Below are 25213 nucleotides of genomic sequence, written 5' to 3' on the forward strand. Positions count from 1 at the left end.
CTCTACTATCCCCCCTCCCCTCCCCTCCCCTCATATCCATCATTCTTTAAAACATTGCTTACCTCTTTGCAATTTTTTCTTTTTGACACCCCACACCCTTTACAACCTCCTGATCTCTTCCTCCTTCTCAGAGCCACCACTGATCTTTCTGTCACTGTAGATTAGTTTACATTCTCTAGAATTTCCTATAAATGAGATTTTTAGAGAATATACTCTTGTTGGCTTTTTTTACTAAGCATAATTATTTTGCAAATCATCCTTGTGGTTGCATGTATCAGTAGTTCATTACCTTTTTATTGCCAAGTACTATTCCATTGTATGGATGTACCACACTCATTTATCACCTATTGATGGAATCAGAATTGTTTCCAGTTTGGGACTATTACAAATAAAGCTGCTACGAATCATTTTGTACAAATCTCTATGTGGTCATATGCTTTCATTTGTCTTGGGTAATTATATACCTAAGAGTGGAACAGCAGAGTCGCATGGTATGTGTAGGCTTATAGTAACTTATTTTTATTGTGTTTTACAAAAAAATGTGAGTCTGCCAAAGATTGGAAATAAAACTCTTCCTTCCCCAAATGTATTTTGAGAAATACTAGAAATACTAGCCTACTAGGAGGCATGCATGAAAATGTTGTTCATAGCTACATTGTTTATAACAGCAAAAAACTTGAAATAATCCAGTCATCCATTATCAAGGGAATGGATTATTAGAATAATATATATTTATGTATGAGACTATAACAATGAAAAAGAACTACACATATGAACAACAATAAATGTATAAATATATAAATGTATAAACTAATAAACGTAAAAATGAACAACTAATAAATGTCTGAATTGTAGAAATTTAAGCTTGCATTAGAAAAGCAAATTGCAAAAGGATACATATAGAAGGATTTCATTGTATGAATTGTAAAAACAACATTATACAGTATTTACAGATAAATACATATGTGGTCAACTATAAAGAAAATGATAAGTACAAAATTTTGGATGGTGTCTTCTTGGGGAGGGGTTGGGATACAGTGAAGAAGATAGGACCGAGGTGGGTACATAGAGGCTTTTGAAGCTGATGGGTCTTGGTCTATTTCTTAAATTACAGAAATTCATTTTTGTTCTATTTTTGTGCTTATGTTTTATTACAAATTTTCTTTTATGTGTATTTAACATATAACAACAACATTTCGAAAAATCACGTTAAAAGGGAGGTTGTTAGGCAAGACAGAGGTGCCAATTATAAGCCATTGAGTATAGAAAAAAAACTCAGGCTTTAAGTAGATGAATATTTGAATAGGAGGCTGTTGTTAGGTGTTACACTGAGAAAAATCAGGGTCATTAAACCAGATTATGGTAGAGCATGTAGGAAGTATAGAAAATATGATATGTTATTTATTAGAATAATGTTCTATAGCCACATAGCGTGATGATTAAGTCAGTTGATAATATGTCATATATTGTTTTTTTTAAAAAACATAATCTCAAGTTAAATGCATATATTTCAGTTTTATGGTAATTGAAAAATGGTTTGCAGAATGCAAAACTAGGAATCAAAAGTCAGCAATCAAAAGTCCTTTAAGCCTATGCCTTAAGAAATTACTCCTAGTCTTTTTACATATTTGGTCGCTTCATGAGAAGAAAGATAGATCAGAGGTCCCCTTGTAGTAAGAGGTTCAATGTTTCCCATGTATGTCTTGCACAAGTCCAAGCAGAAGCTTAACACCAAGGGAGGAAGTGGCCTGCCAGGGTCAGGTCTGAGACTTACTAAGGGCAGGAAAGAAGAGGATGGGGGCTAACACTAGGCATTTACTGTGCAGAGGCATTTGCTATGAGTTTTGTACCTCTTATCAAATATCCCCAAGGCCTAGCTTTTTTTTTTTTTAACTTTAAGAGATGGTTTTGCTGTGTTGCCCAGGCTGTCCTGAATTTAATAGGCTCAAGTGATCCTTTTATGTCAGCCTCCCAAGGCCCATGCCATTACACCTAGCTAAACTAGTATAGTCTTACCTTTTAGATAAATGTTACTATTCTTATTTTATACATAAAATGACTGAAATAGAAATTAAATATGTTGCCAAAAATTCCAGAGAAGGCCAGGTGTGGTGGCACATGTCTGTGATTTCAGCAACTGTGGAGGCTTAGGCAGAAGGATTGCAAGATCCAGATCAGTCTTAACAACTTGGCAAGACCCTGTCTCCCAAAATAAAATAAAAAGAACTGGGGGTGTAGCGCAATGGTAAGCCACTCTGAGTTTAAAATGGAATACTGCACCAAAAAAAAAAAAAAAGGATTTCAGAGGAGGCAGATTTAAACCCAAATGCCCTTGATTTCAAAGCATGAACAGTTATTGAGCACTTACTATTTTTGTCTCAAAAACTCTTCCAAATGATAACATAGATTTTCCCTTTTAAGCCTTACAATTAAACTATGACATAGAAGCTATTATTATTCCCATTTTACAGATGAGAATCCTGAGGTGCAGAATGTTGAGTAACTTGCCCAATGCCACAGCTACTAAGTTGGGCAGAGTTACTACAGTTCAGAAGCTCATCCTCTTAACTTTTTTTGGCCTCTTAGGAGTGCATCTTCTCTTTCAAGGACCTGGCTTGTTTTTGTCGGGGAAACCTCATGTTGCCTAATAACTTTTAAACTCTGTGAGCATGGGAACCAATTTCTACTAACTGGATATTTCTGGGTTGCCTGAGCAAAAGTGTGGTCTTTTCCAATTGGATCATACCTTCTAAGTCTCTGCTGCTGGAATATAGTGGTTTGGGAGACACTTCTCAGTCAGTTGTAATAAGTTTAGCTAAATTCTTTCCATTTTTTGGGGTGTACCTTATCAGATCCCTTGGATTCAGTGTTTTCCATGGAATGAGAATGAATCCTTGGAAGAGCTTTCAGTCCTCAAACTTTCAAACTTCTTTAACATGGACCTTTTTTTTAAAAAGACTTCATTAAAAATAGACAGTAATTAAACATTTTAACTCATGATAGGATTATAACTCACATCATTTCTACTCCCAAAGTGTTCAAAGTAGATTAAAATAAAAGAAGCCAACATAATGGGATAAATGCAATGAAACTCAAAATATTAGAGAGAAAACAGGAGAGAGTTATACCAAAAACATAAAGGTATTTTAATGATTGGTATTTATTTCCTGTCAGCTGAGGCAACAGAAATATAATTGGTCAAGTTATTTTTGTAGTGTATTCACAGAAGGTAAACTGGTTCATTGGGGAAGTTGATCTAGCTCATTGGAACTTGTAAGAAGGAAAGTGTTGGCAAGTTGAATCCTACAAGTTGAATCATTTCTAAATATTTGCTGGAACACTCAGATCGTGAAGTGCTGTTGGAAAGCTTTTCATGAACTGCCACTGATAGTAATTTTTGCTGGGAACTGAACCAAGGAGCACTCTACACTGAGCTACGGATCCCCAGCCTTTTAAATTTTATTTTGAGACAGGGTCTTGCTAAGTTGCTGGGACTGGCCTTGAACTTGAGATTCTTTTGCCCTCAGCCTCCTGAGTTGCTGAGATTACAGGTGTATACCACCATGCCTGGCCACTGACAGTCTTAATGAGACAACATGACACTGCTATAATTCTTGCTTAGCAACATTAAAATGTAGGCTAGCTCCTCTGGGGAAAGGCCGGTTCTAGGTCATTCTTTGACTTGGTTGGAATCTCTTCCCTGACCACCGTCTCTAAACGAGGCTCCCTCTCTCTGCTCTTGTGTAACCCTCAATCCCTGCACTTTTTAACACAGTAGCCACTAGCCATGTTACTATTAAAATTGTATAAAACTTAAAAATCAGTACTTTGGTTCTGCTAGCCGTACTTGAAGAGCACACATAGATACAGTGACCACATTGGACAATACAGATAGGTCATTTTAGGAAGCTCCATTGGACTTGCCTTTCATTTTTTTTCCTTAGAATTTTTCCATCATTATGTCACACACTTATTATTGATTTATTTGTTTATGTTTCACTGGAATGCATGCTCTGGATGAGAGAGATTATATAGAACACTGTGGTAAACCATGCCTAGAACACTGGTATCCACCAGTTCCTGGTATAGTATAGTGCTCTGTTAATCTGTGGAGTGAAGAATAAATGAATGAATGAGTGAATGTAAGTATTATTTTGCAGTTTCAAATTAAAAATATTGTGTCTCATGTCCTTGAGTGACCTAGTACACTTTCTGCCAGTTTTTAAGATGAAAGAATTAAAATTTTGTAAGCAAGGATGCTTACTGAAGTTCAAGTGATGTTATTAAATTTTCTCATCGAAAATTTGCCTCTCATATTATGAAGAGAAATAGTTATGAAAATTATACTTCATAATTAATATGTTATCCAGAGCATGAAGACATAAATATCATTTTTCTTTGGATTAAGAAGTCATATAAGTAGAAGGAGAAAAAAGTGCTTATTATATAGCTAATTGGACTTAATGCTAATAAGTAAAGCAACTTTGGTCCATTGCAATGGAATATATTAAAAGAAGTGTGCAATTATAACTACGTACACTATGATAAGTCATAGAACATGCTAAAACTGTTTAGAAATATTAATTTGCCTCAATTGATTTAAAACAAAATACCCATAAAATTATTGTAGTACCTAAAAGGAATTTGCCATCTCAATAAAAAATAATTAGAAGCATGCCTACTTCAGTTTGCCTGTAAAAGGACATTGAAGCTGGTTTTGTGGTTCAAGCCAGGTTTTGTAGCTTCAGTAGGCTTGAAAAAGATTGATGAAAAAGATTGATGAGACCATTGGTGATGGAGGAAGGAGGTGCCTGGTGAGCCAGACAGGTCTGGTATATCAACTTTAATAAGTGACTGAACGATAGATATCAGTGACTGTCATGCCTGATTCCAGACATTGGCAATTAGGAATTAGATAAAATAGGAGTATTTCCTCCTTCACCCTTACTTTTTTTTTCTTTTCTTTCTTTCTTTTCTTTTTCTTTTTCTTTCTTTTGTTTTTTTCCAGTACTGGGGATTGATCTCAGGAGCATTGTACTTTGAGCTACATCTCCAATCCTTTTCTGTTTTATTTTGAGGCAGGGTTTTGCTAAGTTGCCCAGGCTGGCCTCAAACCTGTGATCCTCCTGCCTCAGCCTCCCAAATATCTGGGATTATAGATGTACACTACTGCATCTGGCTCACTCTCCCTTTTTTAAAAAAAAGCAGATAGTTTCTGAGTAGTGTTAGCTCTCATTGGCAAATGTGGATCATGGGGCATCTCTCGCCTGTGCAGAATTGGTATTATTTTGCTATTTCAAGTAAAAAACACGAGTCATGTCATTAGTTTACATTTTGCACTTTGATCATTTTTCAAATCAGGTCCATTGAAGGGCCAAGTTCTTCATTAAAATAATGACTAATTTCAGAAACCCATATGTTCATTTAAAGTTTCTGGACTACAATAACAACAAATAAAATATTCATCAAAATTTTATACTTGAAATTTTAATTCTTGATTCTTTTTTTGAAAACCCATTCAATGTCTATATCTGAGAAAAATATTTTTTATCTCCTTTGGTGCTCGATGTAGAGTACAGGTATTTGAAAACTTTACATTAAGGTTGGAATAATAAATTTACTTTCCATGAAGATGTTGGGAGTTGTTTCAACCAAGAGCTATACAGTGCCCAAGCCAACAGATTTTACTGAGGCAGCGTAAAGAAAATGGCCCTTTGGCAGATGTTTCAAGTTTTTTGTACCCATAAATGGGGAAATAGTTGTGTAAAAGAAGCTAGCTGAGGCTCGTGACACACAGTTCATGATAATGTTAGATTTTACCAATACCTGACTACAGAGTCAGGGATCCTTTAGCAGGGCAAGAGGCTGCAGAAAGACTCACCTGCCCACTGTGGGGATAGTTGCTGCCAGAACCTTCCTCGCTCTGGAGGTATTTCAATGGATAATCAATTAAGAATTGACCTCACAGAGTCTGTTCATTACAATTGAGTAGCCGAACAAACATCACCTCCAAATACAATTTTTCATCTGTTCATGATTTTATGTGCTTATCACCATACATGATTATCTAACTACTCAAGAATTCATTTCTGTCCAGAGGTTGAACAAGCCAAACTCCAGGAGTATCTGTGCACAGGAGAACACCTATATTGGAAGACTTTGTTCTTAGCCGGTGCTTAGGACCCATATTTGATTTTGTTGACATTCAAAATATAGTCTTACTAAGACCCTGCTTTTTTAGGGTATTATTATTATTTGTTCTACTTAGTTGTACATGACAGCAGAATGCATTTCAATTCATCGTACACAAATGAAGCACAGCATTTCAATTCTCTGGTTGTACATGGTATAGAGACACACCATTTGTGCAATCATACATGTACCTGGGGTAATGATGTCCATCTCATTCCACCATCTTTCCTACTCCCATAATCCCTCCCCAGGGCATTATTTTTAAATGTTGTATTTCTATGAGTAGTATTTAAGAGAAGCCCCAGATTATCTTTAAAATCACTAAATCATGCTATCTCCTATTATCAGATGTCCCTTACAGTAATTAACACATATCTTTTTTGCCTTCAGATTAACAGTATAACAAATGTGAGATGGAGTTTCATGGGCCAATTCTGGTCTAGTATTTTCACAGACTACAGCATGATCCAGGAGCATTTTAAATTTCAAAATGTAATGATATTGTGGCACATCATGAAACCATAGTCTTCTCAATGAATATAGCACTTCTTTGGTGTTCATGTCTTTGATATTCTTCCATAACCCTGTGCCAGTATTTTATCAGATCTGCAAAGTCCTGTAGGGCAGAGACCATGTGTATACTAGCTTTTTATTTTGAAATAACTTTAGATGTAGAGCAGTTGCTAAAATGCTACACAGATTTCCACATAATCTTTATGCAGCTCCCCCAAGTGTTACCATCTTACATAACCATGCTGCAACTGTGGAAACCAGAGACTGACACTGATACAATATTATTACCCAATCTAAAGAACCTGCTACATTTTATTAGCCATCCTACCAGTGCCTTTTTTATTAGTGCATTATAATTATATATAATAGTAGAATTCATTATGTCTATTCATATATGTGTATAATATAATTTGATCAATCTTATTTCCCAGTACCTTCCCTTTCTCTCCCCTCTTCCTTTCCCTGATCTGTTGCTGTGCTCTACTGATTTCCCTTCTGTTATTATTATTAATTATATTAATCATTTTAATGATATTAATAATATAGTTATTATTAATTATATAATCATGTTTACGTAATTATAATACAGAGTGCAGTATATTTGTACATGGTCATAGCATATGATAGATTTTGTTCCCCAGTAATTTCCCATTCTCTTCCCTTTTCCTCTCCTCTCAATCCCCTTTTCTCTACTCTGTTGGTCTCCCTCCTGTTTTTGTGAGACTCCTGCCTTTTGAAAATCTCCCTCACCCCAGTTTCTGTATATGAGACAAAAATTGAACCCTTGCTGTTCTGTGTCAAGCTTATTTCGCTTAGCATGATATTCTCTGGTTCCAGCCATTTACCAGCAAGTGCCTTAATTTTGTTCTTCTATGGCTCAGTAAAACTCCATTGTGTATATAGACCATAGTTTCTAGCAGCGTCTTTTTTCAGGTTCAGAATAAACAGTCCAGCACCCCATCCAGCACTTCGTCATGTCTTCTTGTTCTCGTCTAATCTGGATGAGTCTTTCTCCATTTTTTATAACCATCATAATATTGAAGAGTACTGGCCAACAGTTTTGTAGAATGTCTTCCTCTTTGGGTTTGTCTGATGTTTTATGGTAAGAATTGGCTTATGCTTTGGGGCAGGAATACCCCTGAACAAACATCACCTCCAAACACAATGATGTTGTGATGTTGTGCTTCTTAACATACGTTAGTGGGTATGTGACATCTATGTCTCATAGTTGATCTAACTTTTGATCACTTAGTTAAGGTGGTGTCTCCCAATTCTTTTTCACTTTAAAGTTATTATTTTCCCATTTGGAATTAGTAAGTATCTTGAGGGGAGATACTTTAAGATTTTGCAAATACCTTATTTCTCATAATACTTTTCCCCAAAATTTTAGGTTATTTGAATGATTCTTTTTTTTAAAAATATTTTTTAGTTGTTGATGGACCTTTATTTTGTTTATTTGTATGTGGTGCTGAGAATCGAACTCAGTGCCTCACACATGCTAGGCAAGTGCTTTACCACTGAGCCACAACCTCAGCCCCTGAATGATTCTTTTCTACACTAGTTATTACTTGATGTTTGTCCAAATGCTGATTTAATTTATTTCTATCATTTCTTTCATATTATTAGAATCTACTGTAAGAAATAACTATTGATATAATAACCATTTATTCAGTTATTATATCAATATGTGCTCATGCATTTTTAGTTTTTTCAGTGGATTATAATGCATTATTATAATTATTTTATTGTTCAAATCATTCCAAATCCATATATATATATATATATATATATATATATGGATTTGGAATGATTTGAACAATAAAATAATTATATATATATAATTATATGTATATATATATTATATATATATTTAGTTTTTATTCTAATTTGTTGTATATGACAGTAGAATGCATTACAATTCATATTACACATATAGAGCACAATTTTTCATATTTCTGGTTATATACAAGGTATATTCACACCATTCATGTCTTCATATATATACTTAGGGTAATGATGTCCATCTCATTCCAACATATTTTTTTACCCCCATGCTCCCTCTCTTCCCCTCCCACCCCTTTGCCCTATCTAGAGTTCGTCTAATCCTTCCATGTTCCCTCTCCCAACCCTATTATGAATCAGCCTCCTTGTATCAGAGAAAACCTTTGTTTTGGGGGGATTGGCAAACTTCATGTAGCATTATATTCTCCAGCTCCATCCATTTACCTGCAAATGCCATGATTTTATTCTCTTTTATTGCTGAGTAAAATAGTCCACTGTGTATATATACCACATTTTTTTTTTATCCATTCATCTACTGAAGAGCATCTAGTTTGGTTCCACAGTTTAGCTGTTGTGAATTGTGCTGCTATAAACATTGATATGGTTGTGTCCCTGTAGTATGCTGTTTTTAAGTCCTTTGGGTATAGACCAAGGAGTGGGATAGCTGGGTCAAATAGTGGTTTCATTTTTAGTTTTCCAAGAATTCTCCATATTGCTTTCCATATTGGCTGCACCAATTTGCAGTCCCACCACCAATGTTTGAGTGTGTCCTTTCCCCCACATCCTTGCCAACATTTATTGTTGTTTGTATTCTTAATGGCTGCCATTCTGACTGAAGTGAGATAAAATCTTAGATAGTTTTGGTTTGCATTTCCCTAATTGCTAGAGATATTGAACATTTTTTTCATATATTTGTTGATTGATTGTATATCATCTTCTGAGAGGTGCCTGTTCAGTTCCTTGGCCCATTTATTGATTGGGCTATTTGTCTTTTTGGTGGTTAGCTTTTTTAGTTCTTTGTATACCCTACCGATTAGTGCTGTATTTGATGTGGGAGTGGCAAAAATTTGCTCCCAAGATGTAGGCTCTCAACCCAGTGTGAGACCACATCTCAAGATGTGGTCCTGGGGATTGAACTCAGGGCCTTGCACATGCTAGGCAAGAACTCCATCATTGAGCTATACTCCAGTTCTTTTATATTTTTTGAGAGAGGGTCTTAACTAAGTTGCCCAGACTGGCCATGAACTTGTGATCTTCCTGACCTTCTTCCTGAGTTGTGGGAATTCCAGGTGTGTGATGCCATGCCAGTCTCCTCATTGTTTTTATTTTTGTTTTTAAAAAAATTTTTTTTAGTTGTAGATGGACACAAAACCTTTATTTTATTTATTTGTTTTTATGTGGTGCTGAAGATCGAACCCAGAGCATTGCACATGATAGACAAGCCACAACCCCAGCCCCTCCCCATTGTTTTTTTTTAAATATATATATTTTAAATTATATGTAGACACAATATCTTTATTTTCTGTGATGCCGAGGATCGAACCCAGTGCCCCAAGCATGCTAGGTGAGTGTTCTACCTCTGAGCCACAACCCCAGCCCTCCCCATTGTTTTTTAAAAAGTATTTTATTACTCTTGGCTATCACAGACATACCAAGCTCATTGTACTCCAACCCTAGGACCAATTTTTCCAAAGAGTCTTTCTCTTTTTATTGGAGATTGATATTGAGGAACAAAATCTGGGTGCTGGGTGTGCTTATTTCTACTGGCATGCCATTGCTTCTGGGCCCCACAGCTGACAGAGCTGGGAAGTGTGTGTGTGTGAATATGCACACCTTTGAGAAGCCTTTCTCTCTCCCTATCTATGAATATTTATTTACCTATTAAATCATGTTTATCCTGATAACTTCCTCCACCACTGGTTTTATTCTCAATTTCTCCCTTCTTTATTTGCGGCTCCTTTCTCCAACAATGAGAAACATTGCTTTCATAATCTCTATGAGAAACAACTTCACCAGCTAGATTATATGGTGTTTTGAGGAAGTCCATGTTGTCTTTTTTTTAATTTAAATTTTAAAATATATTTGTTTATTTATTTATTTTTTTGGTACCAGGGATTGAACCCAGGGGTACTTTACCACTGAGCCACATGCCACAACCCCAACCCTTTTCATATTTTATTTAGACACAGGGTCTCACCGAGTTGCTTAGGGTCTTGCAAAATTGCTGAGGCTAGCTTTGAACTCACAAACCTCCTACCTCAGTCTCTTGAGCTACGGGGATTACAGGTGTGCACCACTGCCCTCAGTGTCCATGTTGTCTTTAACCTCATAGTATGTAGTAAAAATATTTTCTAAAATGCTAAGCTTTGATTTTTATTCCATATACCTTCTGGTGTGACTTTGTTATTCAGTTATAATACAGTTGGGTTTGTCCTTATACTATTTGTGTTCTATTTTGGGTTTCCACAGCACATAGAGGTTGATTTCTAATGTATATTTGTGAGGCATGTGAAGCATTACTGTCATTCTAGGAGTCAGACTATTTGAGAAGGCATAACCAGAGAATCCATTGCACCCCTTCTTCCCTGCAGTACATTTCATTCCCCCAGTCTTTTCACCCCATTCCCACTATCCCCTGGAGACAACCAACTTGTTTAGTTTCTAGTTTATTCTCCTAGATTTCTTTCTGCACAAATAAATAGATACATGTTTTCTTACAGAGATTACATTTCAATGTCTTTGTGGTACTGGGCCATTTGAATGTTGTTTGATGATTTTCTCTTTGAAGGGCACTTGTTCATAATTGGTCTGACATTAGGCTAATGTATTAGAAAGCTAGTGAAGCTATTATTTTCTTTCTGGGAAATATTTGTGGGATTTTTTTGAGGGGGGTTACTGGGGTCTGAACCTAGAAGCTTAACCACTGAGCCACATCCCCAGCCCCCCTTTTTTATAATATTTATTTTTGAGTTGGACACAATAGTTTTATTTTTTGTTTATTTTTATGTGGTGCTGAGGATTGAACCCAGGGCCTCAAACGTGCTAGGCAAGCACTCCACCTCTGAGCCACAACCCCAGTCCCCTTTTTGTTTTTTACTTCTTTGAGACAGGATCTCGCTAAATTTCTTAGGGTCTTGCTAAATTATTGAGGCTGGCTTTGGACTTGTGATCCTCTTGCCTAAGCCTCCCGGAGCTGCTGGGGTTACAGGTGTGCACCACTGTGCCTAGCTGTGGGATATTTTTCTGGAACAAAGGTGACAACACGAATGTTAATGGACTGATTAACACTGAAGTGTTTTTCAATAGAATCTGTCTGAACAAAAATAACATAAAACAGCCAGTAATGTTTTTCAATTTTTCTTTAACACATAGCTATTTTTGCAAGATGTTTAATTTTTTTTCTTTTCTCCTCAAAATTGGATTTTGAAGGGACTGAAGCTTTAGCTCCATGGTAAAGCATGTGCTTAACATTCAGGAAGCTTTGGGTTTATCTCCAGCACCCTTTTTCCTCAAAAGGATTTGAATTATTCAAAAAGGATTTCAGGCACCAATTAGAGCTATTAGATTGCTACCTATGTCTTTTATTAGTTATTATTATTTTTCTTCTGGAGGTCTTTCAGCCTAGCTTTTTTTTTTTTTTTTAAATACACAAAGCCAAACAAAGCATTTTCCATGTCTGCTTAAGAGTGCTGTGGTATATTTCATTATGCACTTTTTTTCTTTCCAAATACTCTACAGGCATTTGGGCAGTCCTTCTCCATCCATCGTAAAGTCGCTGAGGATGGAGAGACTCGGGAGGAAACGCTTCTGCAGGAGTCTGCATCGAAGGAAGCTTACTATCTGGGCAAGATCTTGGAGATGCAGAATGAACTGAAACAGAGCCGGGCTGTGGTCACTAATGTCCAAGCAGAAAATGAGAGGCTCACGGCCGTTGTGCAGGATCTGAAGGAGGTAAACAAGTAAACCCTGCAATACTTGTGTGGGAGAGAGAAACAATACAAAATGCTCTCTGCCTGAGAGATGAATAAAACCTTTGCTTCCATCCAAGGAGCTGTGTTAAGCAAGAAGCGCATAATACTGATGCTAGCAGTTTTCCTGCCTTTTTTAGCAAAATGGCAGCTTGCTCTGAGACGAGATTTCCTCGTTTTTATTGTTTTTTAAGAATTAAAAATTTTATGGGTTAGGAATGGCCTTAACAGTTTTGCCAAGGTGTGTTTAAAAAATATAGTGACCTTAGCACTTCCTCCCTTCATTGCCTGTTTTAATACAATGTGGAGAAGAATGGTGGGTTGTAATCCTCTGCAGCAGTGTGAACTGAAAATGACAGCAGTGTTAACCCAAGATGCTCCTCACTGGGGAATGAGATCCCAGGGGAGTATTCTGAGGGCCATGGAGTCTCGTAATACAGAACCCCAATCCATTTTACTGGTTGTAAGGAAGGTAGCAAATGATAGCCAGTATGAATTAGATTGGGGGATCTCCATCAGACCCTGAGCCTCCACCAAACTACCCTCATCATCCTTTGCAAGGCAACATCACACACCATATCCTTTTGAGACTTCTAGGGTCATTCTTTAGTGCTGGATAGCATGGGGACAGAAATAACCAAATGCAGCTTTATCCATTAAACCCCGTAAGGCCATTTTGGGAAACTTCATATTCTATCACTCCATTTTCATCAATTTAGGTTACTTTTTATTAACATGTATTAATTGTACATATTAATGGGGCTCAGTGTGATATTTCAACACATGCAGACAGCATGCACATCTGGAATCAGTAGAAGAGGTGCAGATGTCTTTTAGAACCCCACACCCATGCAGCAATTATTGACGTGCAGCTGCTAGGTCCACAACCAACTGGGTTCCTTAATTGAACATCTTTGTAATAGAATATGCATTTCTAACAAGTTCCCAGGTGATGCTGTGGAAGCATTTTAAGATCCACTGATTCAGACTTTTTGGTCTGCCCAAAGCTGAAGAAGGGAGGACCAGAAGGATCACAATTTGGATAATTGCTGAGCACCATGATCTCCTGAATGAATTCCTTGACAACACTTAGGTTTCTGTGCATTTGGGGGAATTGGTGTGCAGTAAGAGAATAGCTTGGTACATACATTTTTTTTTTAATCTAAAGCAGCTCAAGGCAATTTAGGCTATGAATATATTCATTCAGATTTGTCAGGTAATTGAAAGAAAAAAATAAAAAACTTGTTAGTTTCCTGGTTTCCTAAGTGTTTGTTGATGTTCTGACAGGCTGAAATCTAGTGGCATTACTGTATCTCTAGGGCCTACTGTTGTTTTGATGCCCTTAACAACATTATTATTAGCATTTAGAGCAGAACATGTATTATAAAAGGAGAATAGAAATAAATTATATGTATTTTTAGTTAACTCATAACATACCTTTTGGGGGCATACTGGGGATTGAACTCAGGGCTCTCAACCACTGAACCCCATCTCCAGCCCTATTTTGTATTTTATTTAGAGACAGAGTCTCACTGAGTTGCTTAGCACCTCGCCTTTGCTGAGGCTGGCTTTGAACTTGCAATTGGCTGCCTCACTCAGCCTCCCACGCAGCTGAGATTATAAGTGTGCATAACATACTTTTGATGGTTGATATTAAATTGAAATCTCAGACTTGTTTTTGTTGTAGGATCAACTTAATTTATTTTTTGTACTCACTGATACATAGTGATTGGAAGAGACATCAATAAGTTAGAAAAATTATGCATGATAGACTGTGAGAAATATGTAAGGACAACCAAAGCTTAGTAAATCATCAGCTTGACAGATGTTGTGTGAATTTAATAATTAATGAAAGCATGTGTATTTACTTAAAGGGCTCATCTCTTTCTTTCAGTAGGATCATTGGTATTGGCAAAGGTGAGTTTCTGAAGTTGTGTGCAGTATGTTAGCGTTACACATATATGCATGTGTGTATGTGTATGTAATTCCCAGGTCAATTTGTCTTGCATATATAGTAGTTATAGGAAAGTATAGAGGTCAAATGGAAAAACTGCCTAATTAAGTATTAGGAAATCAGTTTTCTCAGTTCTGCTAAAAGTTTTATATTCCTGATATTGGTAAAATTTGTTTTAAGGTTATATTGGCATAGAGTAAGTCCATAATAAGCATATGCTATTATCATTAATAATTTTCTACACCCCTATAAAAGTCCATGAAGATATCACTCATTATGTAGATCTGTGTTCTTAGGTTAAAGAAATACTAGATAAATGTCTCTGAATTTACCACCATGGAAATCCTTTCTATTGTGGTTCAGGTTGGGCAGTAGGATTACAATATGCTTTTCTTTCTGCCTTGGCCTCAGGACTATGTTTAACTGTTAAAAACTAACTTAGATTTTCATATAATTCCTCTCAATTTTTAAGACATTTGACATTTTGTCAGCCTTACTATAAGCATGTCTTTAATGGTAGACAATATTTAAAATTATAGGTAAATAATATTTAAAATTATAGGTAGTATAAATAAAAAAATATCCAAATCAAAGAATCAAATTAGAAGTTAATCTTAAACAAGTTAGAAGTTAATTTTATAAAATCAGTAATAGACAGTGGGGGGAAAATCCCTGTGTTCTCTTCAGTAGCAACACTTAGGTGAAAACATAAAGCGATAGATTACTCTAGTTCCTAAACAGAGGTTACTGAAACAGGTTTGGATTTCATTTTTCTACCTTCAGTGTATTAGATCTAAGAGAGATAACCGAAGTAGGTTTATTTGGACAGTGTTAATTAAACAATTTCTTTGTACCAAATTTAACTAAAATCCACACTGATGAAACCATATAGTAGGATAATTAAACCTTTAATATTACCTACTGCTTGCTTAGTAAGGTTTGTCAGAATTTACTGTAATATTTACAAAGCAAACAAAGCATTTGGATCAGTATTTCTAAACAGAATTGGTGTGTCACATAGATAGACCTCTTAGGTGGAATGCAGCAGATTGGAGTTAAACAATGAATAATTGGTCCAGGGGTATAACTCAGGGGTGGAGTGCTTGCCTAGCATGTGTGAGGTCCTCTGTTCAGCCCTGGCAGAGCAAAAACCAACCAACAAACAGATAAACAAAAAACTTATTAAGTCAAAAGTAAGATTCAGCCTGTACTTTAAAGTAACTTTGTTGAGCACTGGACACTGTTCTGAATTCTATACTTATGTTTGAGCATATTATCCCATTTTACTAAAATGGGAAATGGGACATGTGAATTCAAGAGACATTTAGATATGTGTCCAATGTACTTGCACTAAGTGACAAGCCAGAATCAAAAAAAAACTGGCTCTGATCTATACGCTCTTAGCCTTGTCATGGTAGCTGCCAAAAGCACGTCAGCCTCTTCTGAATCTTGGCTCCAACTAATTAAATTCTTGAAGAATGTATCGAGAATTAGCACAATAGCTTCTGTGGTCTTACTGTGTCTCCTTCAGATTCATGTGTTGAAACTTCATCAGTGATGCGGTAGTACTAAGAGGTGATGAAATCATGAGAAGAGTGCACTCATAATGGGATTAGCACTTATAAAAGAGGTGGGGAACTAGGTAGGCTCTTTGGCCCTTCTGCCATGTGAGGACACAGCATTCCTCCCTTCCAGAGGATGCAGCAATAAAGCACCATCTTGGGAGTCAAGACTGGGTCCTCCCGAGACACCACAGCTTCTGGTGCTTTGACCTCAGATGTCTGGCCTCAGGTACTGTGAGAAATGAGTTTCTGTTCTTTAGAAATTACCCAGCCTTAGGTATTTTGTTTTAGCAGCAAGAATAGACCAAGACAAGAGCTAATTTTTTTTTTTTTTTTTTTTTGCAGTACTGGGCTAAGAACTTAGGTCTTCTTGCATATTAGACAAATGCTCTACACTGAGCTATATTTCTTAGCCCTTTATTTCATTTCATTTTTTGAGGTAAAGTCTAAGTCACCCACATTGGCCTTGAATTTGTAATCCTTCTGCTTCATGCTCCCAAGTAGCTAGAATTATAGGCATATACTACATGCTTGGCTTGACAATAATTTAATTTGTAATCCCATTTTAGTGGGATATGACTTTTATATTTTAAAAGATGCTTACTCCATATGATTTTTTAAAGTTTTTTTTTAAACAGATGCAACATTTTTTATACCTTTATTTTATTGACCCTTTTTATGTGGTGCTGAGGATCAAACCCAGTGCCTCACACATGCTAGGCAAATGATACCACAACCCCAGCCCCTTACTCCATATGATTTTAAAAAAATTTTTTTTTAGTTGTAGTTGGACATAATACCTTTATTTTATTTATTCATTTTTATGTGGTGCTGAGGATTGAACCTAGTGCCTCATATGTGTTAGGTGAGTACTCTACCATTGAGCCACAACCCCAGCCCCAGTCCATATGATTTTTACCACATTTGAAAGTCCAATTTTTCTCTCAGTGGAGTAAAAAAATCAAATTTCATAATATGCCAGTGACCCAATTTCCAGAAATTCATTATATGAACATTTTGAAAGTATATCTCTTCTACCACAAGGAACTCATATTCATAAAATCCTAGGGTGGGAAGGAACTGCAGTGGTTATTTAGTAAATACTTCTCCCAGAACAATAATATTTCTTTAACATCCCTAAATGGCCATGTATTTGTTATTCGGACTCTTCCATAATTATGGCAAAGAGAAACTGTGAGCCCCTTTCAAAGAAGGGACTATATTTTGTCTATCATTTACCTTGGTATCCCCAACATCAAGGCTAACCAAAATCAGATATTAGAGATTAAAATTTAAAAATAATTTTTATTGAATCAAATTGAATTAAACAAAACTGAAAGAACATGTTTTAGAAGTTAGCCATCCCTGTGTGAATTTTAGCTGTACCAGTGGCCAAGTATGTGATATTGGGCAAGTTACATTTGTTCTCTGTGTTAGTCAGCATTCTATTACTGTGACAAATACCTGAGATGAAAAACTTGTAAAACAAAAAAGTTTATTTTGGCTCACAGTTTTGGAAATTATAGTCCATGATCAAGTGACTCTGTTGCTTCAAGTAAGGCAGCACATCATGGTAGTGAATGAACAGCAGAGCAGAACCTTTCCTCTTGACTGGGACTCAAAAACAGTAGGAAACTAAGGGGCTAGGCTTTTCTTCTACCCCCTTCAAGGACATGCCCCCAATGACTGGAAGGTGTCCCACTAGGCCCCTCAAAGTCTCTACTACCTCCCAAGAGCACCAAGCTGGAGACCAAGAGTTTATTTACCATGTGGGTTGTTGGGGGACACTTACCTAAACTGTAGTATTCTTTAAGCTTTAGTTTCCTTACTTACAACATGTAGATGGCAATGCTAGCTTGAAAGTCCTGGGTGAGAAGACCGGTGCTATGACCATGCTCATGCACTGTTCATGGACTTGGGCTGTAGCTCAGTGGTAGAGTTTTGCCTGGCATGTGGAAAGCCTTGGGTTCATCACCAGCACCACAATCAATCAGTAAATAAAAATTTAAAAAATAATAAAATAAATTACTGTTCATTCCCTGTCTTCTGCCTTCTTTCCAAGGCTGCCTGTCCCGTTGTGTGGCAGCACTAATTATTAAACTGCTTCTTTTTGTTAAGGGAAAATTGGTCTCTGTACTTCTCACCAGCTGGCCATATTTCTAGCCTCTGGCACTACAGAGAATGTTTGTTGTGGTTGTTGTTTTCTATTTCACTTGACAATTTTAGGCCATGCTCAGCAATTTCAAATATTTGGAAAGAGCTGTCTCGCCATTTCTCTTTCAGACTAAACATATCTAGATCCATTATTAGTGCTTCCCCATGTGGCAGGTTTCAGGATGCCTTAGCATCCTGGTTTTCAGACAGACATGCAGTGTCTCTTTAAAACATGTGCCTGATTTAAAAGAAAAACAAAACAAACAAAAAAATGACATCATGGGCTGTTTTTCCACCTGGTGGAAATCCTTGAGAATTTGAGCTCTTGGACCTAAGTGTTGAGCTTCTCTTTAGACCTTCATCTTGGGTTTTTAATCTTTTTGGATCTTCAGTTTTGCAGTCCTACATTTATTCATTCATTCCACATCTTCGGTGTCTGTGGTGAAGCCAGACGCCATTTAGATGCTTTTGAGAGCCTACAAGCTCTTCCCTGTCGCCACAGTTTTGTCTTTTCAGGAATGTCATAAAAATGTCATCTTCTGGTATGTAATCTTTTGAAAATGGGTCCTTCCTGTCAGCATCATGCCCTTGAGATTCATTTAAATCGTTGCCTCCATTAAGTCCGGTCCTTTAACTGCCGGGTAGCATTCCACTGTGTTTGTTTAATTGATTCACCTATGGAGGGACATGTGGGTTATTTTCAGATTTTTGTGGTGATAAGTAGCACTTCTGTACGCGTTCATGTACATTTATGTTTTTGAGTGAGCATAAGTGTTCATTTTTCCAGGGTAACTACTTAGAGAGTGGTTGCGCTAGGTTATAATGGTAAGGTGTGTTTAGCTTTTCCAGCGTGGCTGTACCATTTCGTACTCCCCCTAGCATTGCATGAGAGTTTTTGTTGCCCAGATTTCATCCTTTTCAACACACTCAGTATTGTCAGTATTTTCTAATTATTATTACTCTGGTAGGCATGTAGTGGTATCTCATTGGTTTCGATTTGCATTTTCACAATGGATAATAATATTGAATATTTCTTGGGCTTCTTTGCTTTCTACATATTCTCTTTGGTAAGTGTCTGTTCAGGCTTTTGCCCTTTTTTTTTTTTTAATGATGATTGAGAGAGAGAGAGAGAAAGTGAGAGAGAGAGAGAGAGAGAGAGAGAATTTTTAATATTTATTTTTTAGTTTTCGGCGGACACAACGAAACTGTTTGTATGTGGTGCTGAGGATCGAACCCGGGCCGCACGCATGCCAGGCGAGCGCGCTACCGCTTGAGCCACATCCCAGCCCCGCTTTTGCCCATTTTTAATTTAGTTGTTTCTTTTCCTATGGAAATGTTGAGAATTCTTTATATATTCTAGATACAAGTCTTTTGTCAGATGTGATTTGCAAATATTTTTCTCCCAGTATGAAGCTTATCTTCTCATTTTTTTAAAAGCGTCTCCTGCCGTGTATTAGTCTGTTCTTCATTACTGTAACAAAATGACAGAGGCAGGCTACTTTTTAAATAAAAGAGTTTTTTAACTATAGTTCTAGAGACTCAAGGGCATGGTACTGGCACCACTCAGCTCCGGTGAGGACTTCCTGGCAGATGACAGGAACACCTACAAGAGGGAGAGATTATATTACCTAACAAGAAGCCAGAAAGTTTGGAGTCCCACAGTCCCTTCTGAGGGTATAACTCCAGCTAGCCTAAGGATCTTCCACTAGACCCTTCAATGTTGGCACACAAAGAAAAAATTTTTCATTGTGATTAAATCTAGTGTATACAACAAAACAAACTTATTTTGAGGGCTAGGGATGTAGTTCAGTGTCAGAGCACTTGCCTAGCATGTCCAAGTCCCTGGGTTCAATATGCAGCACTGAAAACAAAAAGCTTCTTGCATGTTGTGCTATTGATGTCAGATTTAAGAATCCTTCTCAATCTCCAAGTCATGAAGATTTTCTCCTAAATTTTCATTTAAAGCCTTGTAGTATTAAATGTAGATCTATGATCTACTTAGGGTTAATTTTTATATAAAGTATGAGGTTCACATTAAAGTTCATTTTGTGGGGGGGGGGGCATATGTATGTCCAATTTTTCCAGAAACCATTAGTTGAAAAACTACCTTTTCTCTGTTGAATTGCCTTGGCACCTTTGTCAAGATGGACTAGCCATGTCTATGGGGGTATTTTTCTGGACTTTGTGTTCTTTTATATTGATCTATGCACCTATCCCTTCACCAACACCACACTGGCATGATGAATTAAAAGAGGAAATAGGAAGCCAGATCCTGCAGGGCCTTACATACTGTTGACAGGGGTTTGGTTTTTACTTTGCACGATTACTAGAAGGTGTTGAGCACAGGAGGGATAGGACTGTTGGGGCAAGGATACAGGTGGGAATTATCACAGATGACCCATCTGTGATATGAGAAGATGGTGATTTGGGCCACAGGGACAGGAGGAGGTGGGGAACAAGAGTCATATTTTGAACATCTTTTGAGAATAGAGTCAGCATGATTTTCTAATGGGTTGGATGGACAGAACCAGAGGTAGGGAGGAAAAAAAAATAGCTCTAGTCCAAGGTTTTTAGTTTGGCTAACTTAAAAAATGGAATCATCATCAATTGAGGTGGGGAAGTCTTCAGCTAGAACAAGTTTTATGAGGAAAATCAGAAGCTCAGTTTTGAGCATGTAAAGTTTTCAATTTCTACTAGGTCTTCAGGTGTAGATGTGGATGGGTAGTGGGAGAGAAGGACCTAGAATTCAGAGAGAGGCCGAGGGGTACAGTTGTAAATTTTGGAGTTGTCAGCAGACAGATGCTATTTAAAGTCATGGCATTGGTGAGATCATTAAAGAGAGAAGTATAGATAGAAAAGAGAAAGGGCCCAAGCACTGAGCTCTGGGCCACCTCACATCAAGAGGTGGGGGACCAGAAGGGAAACCAGCAAAAGGAACTAAAAATCAATAGTAAGTGAGGTAGAGAGTGATGGAGAGAGACTGGCTCCTGCCAGCCCAGTCAAGAGAGCCGCTGCCCACAGGGAGAACAAGATGAGGAACTGGAGTTGACCTTGATTTAGCAGCATGTCACTGGTTACCCGTGAGAGAATTTCTCCAGGATGGTGGGAACAAAAGCCTGATGAGAGTGGACTTCAAGGAAATAAAAGGTGAGGAACTGGAAACAGAATAGAAACAACGTTTTCATTGGTGTTTGTAAAGAGGATGAAAGAAATGAGGAGGTGCCAGGAGATGGAATGGGCTCAAGGGCAAGTTGGTTCTTGTTCTGTCTGTTTTAAGAGGGAAGTAGTAGCAGCATATGTGAATGCTGATAGGAGCAACCCACTGAGAGGGAAACTTTAAGGCTGTACCAGGAAAAGGGAAGAATGCATGGACGAATTGATTTCCTTAGGCAAAGGAGAGGTATGGAATCTGGTACAAAAGTGAAGGGATTAGCCAGATGAGTGATGCACGCACCTGTAATCCATCTCATCTGGTCTGGAGGATGAGGCAGGAGGATTGCCAGTTTAAGGCCAGCTGCAGCAATTTATGGAGGCCCTAAGCAACTTAGTGATACCCTGCCTCAAAATTTAAAAAAAAAGTAGGTGGGGAGGTCTCTGGGGATGTGGCTCAGTGTGGTAAAGCATGTCTGGGTTCAATCCCCAGTACCCTCCCCCACCAAAAAAAAAAAGTGGTGGTACTACTTTTGGAGGTCAGCAAGGACATCTCACCTATGGCAATGTCTGGGAAAGCAGAATATGTGGATACAGAGGCTGGTCCACGCATAGACGTAGAAGAAGAGAGTCTGTAAGTCATCTTCCACTGGCCTCAGTCACCTCACTGAAGTGGGAGGACAGATCCGTAGTTGAGAGGAAAGCTGGGGAGGTGTTGGGACTTGAAAGGAGAAGTGGGCTATTGCGACCTGGAGAGTGGGTCACTAAGGTCTCTGCACGGGAAAGACACTAGTAAGAGAAGATCTGTCAACAAAAGGAACTGCAGGAATGAGGTCATCTATATGCATTGTGCCAGTTTTCTGTCACTGTTACAAACACCTGAAGTCATCAGAGAGATTACCTCTGACTTCAGAGAGGAGGTTTATTTTGGCTCACAGTTTTGAAGGTTCTAGTCCATGACTAGGTGGACATATTGCTCTTAGGGCTCTGGGAGAGGCATAGCACATCATAGCAGAAGTGCACAGTGAAGCAAAAACCCTTCCCTCATGGCCAGGATATTAAGTGAAGGAAAGAGGAAGAGAACAGTGTCTCACAGCCCCCAGTGAGGGCACACCCTCAAGGTCCCAAAACCTTCCACAAGCCTCCACCTCCTAAATGTCATCCCGCCTCCCAGTAGCAGCAAGTTGGGAACTCAAGGGACAGCTAAGATCCATACAGGAGTGTGCATATTGAGATTGCCCAGAATTAAGACCAGAAGTTCTGGAGATGATGCAGGGAAATGAATGGATGTTTGGTGGGACTGAAGACCTGGTTGAGCAGCAAGGCTAGGTAGCAGATGATATGATCTGATGCCACGAGAGTTAAAGCACAAGTGTTTCAGGGAGAGTGAGGGAGAATATCAGAGAAGAGCCACATGGGGTAAAAAGGGCAGCACTCCTGCCTCCAGCTCCTGCGGTAGGGGGACTTCAGGAATAAAATGGTCAGCACTTGGGAGGGATGTGAGGGAAACAGCATCCCTGGGGAGACTCAGGTTTCCATTAGAGGAAGGCGAGGTACACATCCTGCAGATCTGTGAAGTCATCGCGTTGCCTGCTGTAATCCCATATACCCAGAGAGATGTGAGTATTGATCAGCCATAAAATGCAGGCATCATTATAAGGAGCATGCACATTCAGTTTCTCTAATAATAAGGATTGGAAATGCTTTTTCCAATTATTTGGAAAGTTGGTTATTATAGGTGTCAATGAGACATAATACAACAGCTTTTTAATAGTTCTCAAAATGATGTCTTCTGATCTTCATTCAAACATTTTTTTAGCATTTTGAGGTTATTATAGGGCAGTAATAAGGACTTGCATCTTCATGATCCCAAATATTTTGGGGGAAAACTTTAAAAACTTAAGCATATTTAAAAATTCCCAAAATCCAGGTATTGAATATGATTTGCACATAGATTCAAAATAGTATCATTATTGTTTGTGACTGTTTTATCTCTACATTAGACAATGAGAAGGGGCCATAGACTTCTGGCCTGATATGACAGTTATATCAATTTCCTGTGTGATAGCTAGTCATTAAACCAGTGCCAAATGGAGAATTAAGTGGAAAACTGCCAGGAAGGGTCAAGCTGTAGTTAGAAATAGTGAGACTGCGCTGCTCAGGACATGCTGTAGAAAGGGAAGCCCTGGAGCTGACACAGGCTAAAAAAAAAATCTGTTTTTAAATAATCTTGCACTGCCTCTTTACTTTATTCAGGGTTATTAAGTTTTTTTTTAATTTTTAATATTTTTTAGTTGTCAATGGACTTTTATTTTACTTATTTATATGCAGTGCTGAGAATCGAACCCAGTGCCTCACACATGCTATGCAAGCACTCTGCCACTGAGCTACAACCCCAGCCCATGATTAAGTTTTTATTAATTATCATTCACCATTTACGAATAAAGAACAGTAAGAGGCTGCCCACCCTTTGAACTATAGAACGGGTACGGTGCATACTCAGCATATACATGAGCATTTATTTCCTCCCCTCCCTCTCTCCCTTCCCTTCCCTTTCTTATCTTTTGAACAGGGTCATTTCTACCTCTTGGAACATAAGAATAAAGATCCATGCACAATCCATTTAGCACACATTGATTGTTGGACTAAAAATAGCTTGATTCTGTTTCAAACTTTTTCTCCCACCCGAGGCTCAGATTTTGTTCCCTGCACGGCCTGAGCAGAAGGAGAAGGAATGTGATCAGCATTTTAGCTGGAATGCTTAGTGGACAATTTAATCTTTTTTTTTTTTTTTTTTAAACATCTTGACCTCTGTCTCCAAAGAACATCCCAATTGGCAGGTCCAGGCTGATTAAGATTCTGTCCAGGCATTTAATTCTCCAAAGGGAATTTATAGCTTAATCTCACAATCAAGGATACCCGAAGCCACTCAGGACTTAATTTCTTGAAGGTTATGGGAAGCTTATACTTGAGTAACCTAAGGAGTGAGCTGGGTTGTCATAATGAATTTTTACATACATCTCAGGCTATACAAAGATATTTCAAAAATAAACCCTGTGGCCTGAATCATACTAGATGTATTAATAGAAACTTTAACTTTGAATTTGAATTAAAATACTGTGCATCCCAGAAGAAAATCTGCATATTGATTACCTACTTAGCTGGCTTATATATCACTTGTTCAATAACATTAAAAGTGCTTATTTTTAAAAGATATTTTTATTAGTTATAGATGGACACAATGCCTTTATTTCATTTATTTTTTATGTGGTGCTGAGAATTGAACCCAGTGCCTCACACATGCTAGATAAGCACTCCACAACCCCAGCCCTAAAAGTGCTTATTTAGAAATAGCTTCCTGAGAGGGTTTTAGTTTTACTAAAATAATTTTTCAAAGAGTAGAATTGTAACCATACATCTCTTCTGAGGCTATCACACGTTATAAAGACCTAGTCTGTGTCAGATTATAGGAATCTAGAATATCAAAATAAATTTCCTAGTACCTAAGTATTTTGGTATACAGTGTACCTCTACAGTTGTTTTTAGACATGAATATTAATAGATTGACACTATTTAAGCAAAATTATTACAGTGTATTAATATAGAACATATAAGAGAATATCTGTCTTAAACACTAGGTAAATGTTTGCTACTGGTATGAAGAGGTGGTCAGCAAGCTTTTTCTGAATAACTAATTGAAAAGTTAAAATAAAAGATATAAAGCCAACCCAAAGGCCTATTGTTCTTTCTGATATGCGGATGCTAACACAAAATAAGGGGTTTGGGTGGGAGAATAGAAGTTCATTGGATTGGATAACAGGAAATGAAGAGAAAGGAGGGGGGATGGGAATAGGAAAGACCATAGAATAATTCAGGCATAACTTTCCTATGTTCATATATGACCAGTGTAACTCCATATCATATACCTCTGCAAGAAT

General features: G+C 37.6%; 1 protein-coding gene across 6 annotated transcripts in view; it reads left to right on the forward strand.

Annotated features, from left to right (window-relative positions):
* The window catches only part of Bicd1 (BICD cargo adaptor 1), a 229598-nt gene that overhangs the window by 84803 nt on the left and 119582 nt on the right, over window positions 1-25213 (forward strand). For 5 of the 6 annotated variants that reach the window (XM_046436115.2, XM_058576447.1, XM_046436111.2 and 2 more), the window contains exon 2: window positions 12226-12438. In XM_046436115.2, the coding sequence (XP_046292071.1) occupies window positions 12226-12438 (213 nt within the window). Of the gene's footprint in view, window positions 1-12225; window positions 12447-16081; window positions 16702-25213 lie in introns of those variants that run through there. The other variant, XM_058576448.1, reaches the window with a different exon arrangement.

Source organism: Marmota monax, unplaced genomic scaffold (assembly GCF_021218885.2).
Source record: "Marmota monax isolate L192 unplaced genomic scaffold, Marmota_monax_Labrador192_F-V1.1 WCK01_AAM20220418_F8-fsc00012, whole genome shotgun sequence".
In the NCBI taxonomy this organism is placed as follows: Eukaryota; Metazoa; Chordata; class Mammalia; order Rodentia; family Sciuridae; genus Marmota; species Marmota monax.